The 9,825-nt window shown below is 30.8% G+C and overlaps 3 protein-coding genes across 3 annotated transcripts; 1 reads left to right on the forward strand and 2 right to left on the reverse strand.

Moving 5' to 3' along the window:
- Window positions 1–926: 926 nt before the first annotated feature.
- LOC122395759 (F-box/LRR-repeat protein 4) lies at window positions 927–4,563 on the reverse strand. Its single transcript, XM_043393601.1, has 7 exons — window positions 4,102–4,563; window positions 3,578–3,671; window positions 3,049–3,505; window positions 2,734–2,974; window positions 2,286–2,646; window positions 1,888–2,215; window positions 927–1,799 (listed from the first exon to the last, which is right to left on the reverse strand). The coding sequence occupies exons 1-7, from the start codon at window positions 4,327–4,329 to the stop codon at window positions 1,466–1,468; spliced, it is 2,043 nt and encodes a 680-aa protein (XP_043249536.1). The 5' UTR covers window positions 4,330–4,563; the 3' UTR covers window positions 927–1,465.
- Window positions 4,564–5,676: 1,113 nt separating this feature from the next.
- Window positions 5,677–7,565, reverse strand: LOC122395880 (mitochondrial ribonuclease P protein 1 homolog). The gene is made up of 3 exons (XM_043393790.1): window positions 7,178–7,565; window positions 6,204–6,753; window positions 5,677–5,958 (listed from the first exon to the last, which is right to left on the reverse strand). Exons 1-3 carry the CDS (start codon window positions 7,537–7,539, stop codon window positions 5,677–5,679), a joined length of 1,194 nt encoding a protein of 397 aa, XP_043249725.1. The 5' UTR covers window positions 7,540–7,565.
- Window positions 7,566–8,522: 957 nt separating this feature from the next.
- On the forward strand, window positions 8,523–9,812 carry LOC122395936 (peroxiredoxin-6). The gene is made up of 5 exons (XM_043393887.1): window positions 8,523–8,614; window positions 8,825–8,981; window positions 9,101–9,318; window positions 9,408–9,480; window positions 9,566–9,812. Exons 1-5 carry the CDS (start codon window positions 8,529–8,531, stop codon window positions 9,701–9,703), a joined length of 672 nt encoding a protein of 223 aa, XP_043249822.1. The 5' UTR covers window positions 8,523–8,528; the 3' UTR covers window positions 9,704–9,812.
- Window positions 9,813–9,825: the final 13 nt, after the last annotated feature.

The raw sequence follows: 9,825 nt of genomic DNA on the forward strand, positions 1-9,825 counted from the left end.
TAGAGCAAGGAGCGTACTAAAATCGGTGCTTGAATGTTGCCAAGGATGTCTACTTAGTTCTCTGATAGCCAAAATATGGGTATTATAATTGAAAAATTGATAATTAATCGATTAAAGCAGACAGCGACACAGCCGTAAATGTTACGACTTCCGATATTCGTTAATAACGTCTTAATTACGGGCGAAATGATTCTAAAAACTATCCGTGAATGTTGCTAAGGGTTTATACTACATTCTTCAATTCTAAAAGTTCATATTTTAATCCCAGGAAAGGAGTTATTAATGAATAATCAAGGTACTGCGTATCAGGAGTAGGAGGAGTGGGGGTAGCTGTACTCCGGATACCTCCACTAACATTCTGTGATCCTGGGACGATTTTTTGACTTCGAAACACTGATATTAGATGGCGACACTGTTTCTTTGCAGATTTTCACACAACTATAGGTCATTCACGTACGCGAGCTCGCATATATATATGCATTTTAGCAGTTCGAATTCCTGATATTAGATGGCGATACCGTTTCTTTGCAGATTTTTGCGCAATATTTAAATAAATATCGCTTCCAGTAATAGTTTATAATTTATTAATTATATGAAATGATCTATAGAGAAACGATCGAAGAAGTTAATTAGATTCGAATAATATTTGGAGTAGTTTTAAGGGATTATGAAAGTTCAGAATTTAAAAAGAATGAAGGAATTAATGGGAAAGGTAGAAAAGAAAATTTTTGATTTTTTATACTATATAATTGATTCGACTTGGGCTACTCAATATCCTTTTTTTAATAAAAATATTGTATTTACACGTATCAAAAATTCCTTACGATCTACTATACAGTAACATTTATTACACAAGCAACATGCAAGTACCATCAAATTGCAAATTCAAAAATATATTATGTAACTTTCTAAATAAGAAACGATGCCATATACGAAGTGATCTTCTCACTGGACGCTCCGAAAACAGCTGACAATAGTCTTTGATCAGTCTTTGATGTCGCTACCAATGTTTGATTGGACAGTTTGATTAAATTGCGAAGCCTCCGACCGAAAAATCACGCTTGTGTATACCTGTTTCGCATAATACAGTAAGTCCACGAGTTACACGGATTCGCAAATGCACGATACACGTATCCTTGTACATATCTGGTATGTCTGTATGTCAGTACTTATATATTAATTAAACTTTTCTTTTTCCTGCTTAACATTAAACAGAAATATTATTCTTAGGACAAGATTAATCTTTGTTTTTTCCCCGCAATGAATTGCGAGAATGAATTAATCGCGTAAGTTGTGAACTTACTATAATTGTATACAATTACATTCGCAGTCTTGAAATATTCTAATATCCACGCAGAACTAGATCAATTCACTTATGACACTAAAGAAACCTTCCTGTGCTAAAACCATGTTAATTCCATCGACAATAATAAAACTCGATCTAATAAATATTACGGAATGTTTCTCATAGCTCATCGGAGCTAATTACTTGACAACTTCTTTTAATAGAGACATGTGGATATTGTTGACGCCATCCTTGTATAAAATCACTAATACCCTCGCAGAAACTAAGATCAATCATTTCCAACTTCGGGCAAAACAATAGGCATCTGTAATATATTGCGGGAGTAAGGGAACGAGCTCCCATTAAATCCAATTGTTGCAATCGTGGACAATATAAAAGTGGTTCCAAGTCATGGTCTGTTAATCCTCTAAGAGCTGCTAAAAATACTTTCTCCAGATATCGACACGAGGATAGTAATGCTCGTAAAGAATTACCAGGAGCACCCAATCCACCACTATACAGATACATAATTATTAGACGATGTTAAATTAAAATATATTACATATACGGACGATAGAAATTATTTTTCATTGACAACGTACCACCATCCGAAATCCACTTCGCGAAGATTGGTACAACGGGATAATGCTCTAACTCCGTGCGGTGTTAAAGTTTGAGCCTTCCAAAAATCAACGCTCTCTAAATATGGACAAGAATTTCCTAATTTGATCGCAACTTCATCTATATTTAAACGATCATGCATTCCTGCTAAATTCAAGTGTCTCATCTGAGTGTTTTTCTTCAATATAGAACATAACGTAGCTGTTTCGATATTTGTCCTGTAAAGTTCCAGGCGCTCGAGCAATTCCAAGTTTTTAAGTTTTGAGAATCCTTCGTTCGTTACTCTCATACAGTTCCGTAAGCACAATTCTAAAAAAAACATATTTAGAATTAGTAAGTTGTATACTTTCGTGAGGTATCTTATAACATTTCCATTTACCTTTTAAATTCTTACAGATTTTTGAAATTTCAAGAATAATCGCGTCGTTTACAAATTGACAACAGTTCAATCTCAAATGTGTCAAAAGAGCCCCGGACGCGCGAAGAAAATTTATAAAATCTTGATGTTTGATCATATTATAATTACCACACCATGAAAGATCTAACTGTTGTAAATATTGACACCTAGGTGCTAAACAATTCAATGCCGATGTATCTAAGCAGTACCAATAAGGTTTTAAATTAAGATTCGTATACAATAGAGCATCTCTTGCAATGTTATTAAAATGTCTGTTTACTCTGCATAAACAACATAACGATCGTAAATCTAAATATTTTAAAATTTTTAGCACTGTTTCGTCCTGCAAGAATACATTGAATATAAGACATTGCTATTAACATCGAAGCGAAATTTATATGATGTAAGTAATCAAAATATGGTACTTTACTGGAAATGCAGAGAAACTGCCGCATGGTTGATTTTCAGAATCTGTTAAAATCTTTTCCTCCAGAGTATTACTATGTTCGCTTATCGGCGTCGAGTAATGAATATCTCTGATAAGTTTTGGAAAATCTTCTTGTAAAAATTGTTGTAAACTATTGAATGCTTCTTCTATAGGAGGAACAGACTGATAGTGTTGACCTATTTTAGATATCAGCTTGCCCTTGGAAATATTATCTATTATCTTGCTAAAATAATTTTTTTTAATACATCACTATGATTATTACATTAGTATATAAAGTTAATATCGATAAAGTAATACCTCTTAAAAAGTTTACAGTGCTTGGATAGTGTCATTTTAAGAACCGTCAAATCCTGATTTGCCTTCAAGTAATTCGGTGTCAGATTGTAAACATCGTCGCTACTGTGTTCAAGGTAGCCCAGTTGTTGCGACAGATCATTCAAATTTTGATTATGCAAATTATTATTAGGTACAATTAGCTCGGACGTTCCGATAAGTAACACGGCATCCAGCTCTGTATAATAATCTAATAACGTGTGATTAAATTCTAGCCTTATCATTTTTGTTTTAAAATTACACAGCTGCAAACGCGGGGAGAATATCCTCGGTTTATGCGGTACAATTTGAGGAAATCCGCTCCATAATTGTGACCATTTTCCCTCGGAATTTTGTGCCCAAATTCCAACTACGCTTCCAGGGTTATAAGTTTCATATATCGATACTCTGATCGGATATACCTCTTGATAATATTCTAGATCTTGATAAAACAAAATATTTTAACATTCGAATAATTAATCATTATTTAACTTTTATATTAAACATCACATACCTATATAATCTTGACTAATGACATCCTCGTTATTCTGCGGCATATAATCTATCAGTCTTGAAGGCGCTTTGTTCCACCACTGTCCGTACGTTCTCTACAAATTAAAATCATTACAATTCTTTAAAGACGTTAACGCAAAAGCATGAAATATATTTATTATCAATTTTGTGTTAAACAAACTATGTATCATAAGCTATTCTATACTTCTAAAGAGAATGTTCTTTTACAATTTTAGTTTACTAGTCTTTAAATTTGAATATTTAAATTACTAATTTAGATTTACGGTAACAATATATAAATATCATTTCTGTATACAGTACGTAGAATTTTATTTTAAACTTTATTAATAACATTGTACCGCTAGTCTGTAAAACTATAATGTACAATTAATTACACAATTCGCATTAAGTATAGTTTCTTTTAATTTACATGGAAATTAACGTATATTTTCGTTTTATATTTCGTGCGATTGATAATTGCCACGCGAGTTCATATCGCTCGATACATTAAAATAATTAACTTACCATAACGAAAGCATGCGGGAAATCTCCGTAGTCCGGAAATTTACTGGGATTCCCAGCGATATTATAGGCCGTATAAGAAATACTGATATTACTTCCATATTGGGAACTAAAATCGCATACATCTTTCACAAACTGTTCGACAAATAAAACAGTTTCCTCCTCCTTTCCTTCGATTCTTTCTCCATTTATTGGAACTATTTCGACTTTTGTCTCGTCATAAGATATCATGTCATTTACAATTAATCGAAATGTTTTAACATTAAACTTCAATTAATATAGGTTAATTTCTGTCACTCGTGCGATTATATGTATAATATGCATAAAAAATTCCTTAAAAATTAAACGTATCACAATCTATTGTACGAAACAGCTGATTTTCATCTAATTTCGTCTCGCGCTATAAAATGTATGTACGAAAAAAGCACGATAAATGATATTTCTTTGATCGCAATTTATTGAACGTTCTAACCATTCGTATATTGGTATTTCCTGTATTAAAAGAACACGCTACGAAACGTCACAATCGATCCAATTTCAGTTTGAAAACAAATTCGAATTTTCTTAATGAATAACTTAAAGAACATAAAACAATGAATTACTAAATATTGTCTTAGAATTTATGTGACATTTATTATAATTGTATAAAGGAATTACTACTTTATATGAAACGAAGCCCAATAGCATCCGACAAACCGAAATACGACCATTTCTCATAACAAAAGAAATAGGAAGGTCCTTTACCATTTTGTAATCTACTACGTTTTCAAGATAAAGTAATTAAAATTTCACAATCAAACTTCCGGCGCGGGCTATTTAAATATAAGACATATTTCTCATACGTTATAGCATTAAGCAACTATTTAAAAATATCTCAGCAAAACGAGGTGATGTAAGTGTTGCTCGGTAATTTTTTTTTAATGATCTCAACATTTATTTAAAAGTACTCAATGTAGTAACAACGGGTAGGAACATTGTTGCGGTACTTTCTCGATATTTATTATCTTAGAACTTACCAAATTTTCTCGCTTTGATTATAGCAAGAATGTAAAACATTGTCGCAATGTAAAGTTAAATGATATTCAACATTGCACAACCCGGCGTAGGTGTGAAACTGAATGAAATACGCGAAAAAGTTTATTTGCCCATTTTCCACTATTATTTATAAATAACTATATGATAATATCGGTGCCAATGGAAATTTTAATATAAATTTAAAGGCCTTACAGTCCTATCCCATCAATAGATCTTAAATTAAATTAATAACAATTATTGTAACGCAAGAGGATATCTTCAACATCTTATTTTAGATGACTATGTATAAAGTGGAAAGAATGGTGATTTAAATGTCAAGAATCATTAGAAACGGAAGGTTTTTATATACAATGGGGTCTCTTTAAATCGTCCTACTAACACAGCTCGCTGAAATTTTGCAAGCCCATTACAAATCATTCTTGATTTATAGACATTGTCGTCGATAAAACATACAGTAATATTTGTTGCTTAGAAAGAACTGGAGTAATTGATATTCAAACATTTATTTACCTTTTTATTTATAAATTCTAGTAACATAACAAATTAAGATTGGTTCATTAACTTCTGTATTACTTCTTTTCGTTTCAGCGTGGTATTCATTAATGTCTTCATTCTTTCTTGTTTTAACTTCCTTGTAGGAACATGTTTCAAAGCTGTGCCCCAATTATTAGTGTGTCTAAGATCCAGTAAGATATTCATAACCTGATTAATGGCAAGATTTTTTGCAGATCCACTTCCCCAGTCTAAATATTTCTCTAAGGGAAATTTGAGCATTTGAATACCTTCTCGTTTAGCTTTTACCAATGTGGATGGCTTAGGATGAATCTGTAAAATATGTGTACTTACATAAAAATAAATAATTTTTAAATAATTATTAAAATTGTTTATAAATCACAGTCATTTTAATTAATTAGAAACAGATCCAATGAATTGTACCTATAAAATAGGATTGTGCATAAATGTTGAATTTAGTACACTAAGTATTGTATATTATTTTTCAACCATTATTAATTATTTGAATACTTATAGATTACATAAAGAGTAAAAATAAAACATAAAGTATATTTTACCTTATCTACCAAGCCACCAATAATATATACTTTGTCAGGATCAAATGCTTCCATATATGTGTTAGCATGCGGAGTAAGGTACACCAATTCACTTTTATCAAACAGATCTAAATAAGATTTTGAAGTGATGTGTAATGGAAAATCCAAATCATAGATAGTTGGTATCGATTGATGAAGTTTTTCCATAAGGTAACCGGACATATTAGCATTACAAAAATAAAGATTAAAAGGATTAATGTGCGCTCTGTTAGCTGCGAATGTTAATACTAATTGTTTCGCACAATTCTGTGTCTCGTATCTTGTCATAATATCGTCATACCCAAGATCAAATACTATTTTCGGTTCGTATAATATAGCATTTATTAAACCTTTGTTATAATACTGTGTCATTGTTGTATCAGATATACGCAATAACAATGAATTATATTTCAGACCATATTTTATATGATCAGTTTCTGGTTCGGACAACGGCGTTGCAGCCCTTAATTCTTTTTTTTTCTTTTGATTTTCTGCTTTTATTTCATTTTTCCAAAGATAATACAGATATGACCTATATATTTGGAATATAAAAAAAAATATTATACTAGATATAATGATCTTTTTTTCGAGATTTAAACTGCTAAATAAACAAATGGTATATTCCTAGGAAACGGACCATTCGGTGATCAGGGTGAGTTATACGTCGTTTGATTCGTCTGATTCGGTACCTGGCATTTATAATTTACACCATGAACCCAGTAACGACAGTCATTTGTTTCTACTTGTGAATTTCTCAAAATATGCTTAACCTTACGTTTTTACTGCAACTTTGTAACAAGTTTAAACAAAAATAACGAATTTCTGCAAATAATGAAATGCATATTAATAATGTACTGAATTAGACGAATCGAATTACGTGTAACTCACCTCGATCGTTGAACGGTCCGTCTGCTAAAAATGTTCCAAACAAAATAATCCTAGAGAAATTAAACAACCTTCTTTGTGCTTTACTATTTCCTGACAATAACATTATCCAGTTTTCGGCAGTCACTTCTTTCGGAAACTTTCCACTTTCGTATTTTATCATTTCTAATTCGTACTCTATTTTCTTATAAAGCATTTCATTCGCTGGACATTTAAGAAGCTCGTTAAGCTTTTCTTCACATTCAGTATTAAATTTAGTAGTTATTTCGTGCGATCTAGTGTTCGAACTGCTAGATCGTACTATCAACACACGATGTTGAACATGTTCTCGATCAAAAACTTTGAGTCTTGTGTTTATGAATTTACATTGTGTCAATTTACAACAAAATTGTCTCGTCACCATACAATAACTCCGAAAAACGTTATTATACATTTTAATTATAAACAATTTTAAACGTAAAAAACACGAGCTGTAATTACTGTGTTACAACTATTGAATAGAACATTTGTAGTGTGAGCTGCATACGATATTAGTATTCATAGATAGGAAACTCTAAAGGTTTTACCAGTCCCTTTGAAGCACCATACGAGGGATTGCCATAGAACTAAATCCACGAAAAGAAATTTAAATTTTACTTTTACTTCAAATTTTCTTTTTCATACTTTTATTCATTATTTATAACTCTATTAACAACACTGTTGAAATGTAATCATAATCTGCGTAATATCGAATACGAGCAAAGTAACGAATACTAATTGTTAAGTGGAAATTTTTATATTCAAAGTAAAATTAACATTCTAATAAATTAAAAGAGTACAATAGTACATTAAGTACATTATTACTAATACAATATGTCTTATTATAAAATTTATAGTAATTTTATTATTACCCTATGTTATTTACTATTATTATTAATTACTAATTTAAAGGGACAAGTTCAAGGAAGAACTTAGAATATATTGCTCGAAATGATAATATGTATTAATCAAATACAGCAAATTACTAAATTCAATTCTGGTTTATCAAAACGGACAAATTTTGAAGAAAAATTATCAAAATATGCATCAATAAATAAACTATTATTGAATATCTAAATATTACAGTTATTAATAGTTAAATATATATCGTACATGTACGTATAAATATGTAAAAAATAAATACCTACAAACTATAAATATTTTCATGTTATTTAAAACAGTTTTAATGTAAAATAACAATTTGTCATACTTTCCTGTTATTATTACTTGTTATTTAACTTTAATAAACAATGTAGTTTAAATGTTCACCTTGACAACAGTTATTTATCAATGATAGTCAAATTTTTCAAATATCTGTGAACGTACAGCGACGTACTGTTGTCTTTCCGATAATATTGAAAGCGTAATAACAAATAGCTTTGAAAGTAAATTTTAAGCACTAACATGGTTCTGTTAGGTGAAATTTTTCCAAATTTCGTGGCAAATACGCAAATTGGCACTATTAATTTTCACGATTGGCTAGGCGACTCGTAAGACGATATTTATTCAGTGGTTATAACCTCTAATATTGTACATGATTTTTAAGAAAATTATGCTTAAAGCTCTTATCCTTTTTTTTCAATATATTTAGAAATTCTTCACGAATACGTAGCATTTGAATTACTGTTTCAATGATTATATAGTTAGAACAATAATACATCGAAACGATCTCTGTGAAATAAATTTTGTATGTTTTACAGATGGGGAATATTATTTTCTCATCCGAACGATTTTACGCCTGTATGCACAACGGAATTAGCTCGAGTTGTCAAATTGATGCCCGAATTTGACAAACTGGGAGTAAAAGTTATCGCATTGTCGTGTAATTCTGTCGATTCGCATCGTAAATGGATAGAAGTAAGATTTTCAATGTATCAGATTAAAAATTTATTTCAAGGATTTACGAAGATAATAAACAATACAAGATGATTAAGATTCGGAAAAACTTGATCTCCACTCTTATTTCTTCCCTGTAGGACATAAAGTCTTATGGCGAAATAACTGACAAGGAGTTTCCTTATCCGATTATAGAGGATGAAACACGGAAACTCGCAACATTATTAGGAATGCTGGATCCTGCGGAAGTTGATAGTCATGGTATACCGTTGACTGCTAGAGCGGTATATATTATCGATCCTGCCAAAAAAATGCGATTATCAATATTATATCCTGCCACCACTGGAAGAAACTTTGAGTAATTTCTTTATATTTTTTTGTATCCTCGATATTTTAATTTCTATTTTCATTATTATATATTTATTTATATAATTTTGTCGGGCACAGTGAAATTTTACGAGTGATTGAATCGCTTCATCTGACAGAAGAGTATAAAGTAGCAACGCCTGTCGATTGGAAGGTTTGTTTTTATAATTTCAAGTGATTGGTTCATTGCTACTTGTATATTTGAAAAAATGTTTAAACTTTTGTATAATGATTTTCAGAAAGGAGAAGATGTTATGCTTCAGCCTACCGTGTCCGAAGAAGAAGCGAAAACACTGTATGAGAATATGAAAATTTTAACAGTACCTTCGGGCAAAACTTATTTGCGTATCGTACCGCAACCAACTGCACATAAATAATTCTTTGAAATATGAAAAAAACAAGTATTTTACAGTGTATTCTCTTAAATTGTCAAAACTAATGTTTGCAAAAATTAAAATACACATTCCGATGATATATTGAATTTCGTGTAATATTAATA

Source organism: Colletes gigas, unplaced genomic scaffold (assembly GCF_013123115.1).
Source record: "Colletes gigas isolate AHSC1104 unplaced genomic scaffold, ASM1312311v1 Colletes_gigas_Sc00006, whole genome shotgun sequence".
In the NCBI taxonomy this organism is placed as follows: domain Eukaryota; kingdom Metazoa; phylum Arthropoda; class Insecta; order Hymenoptera; family Colletidae; genus Colletes; species Colletes gigas.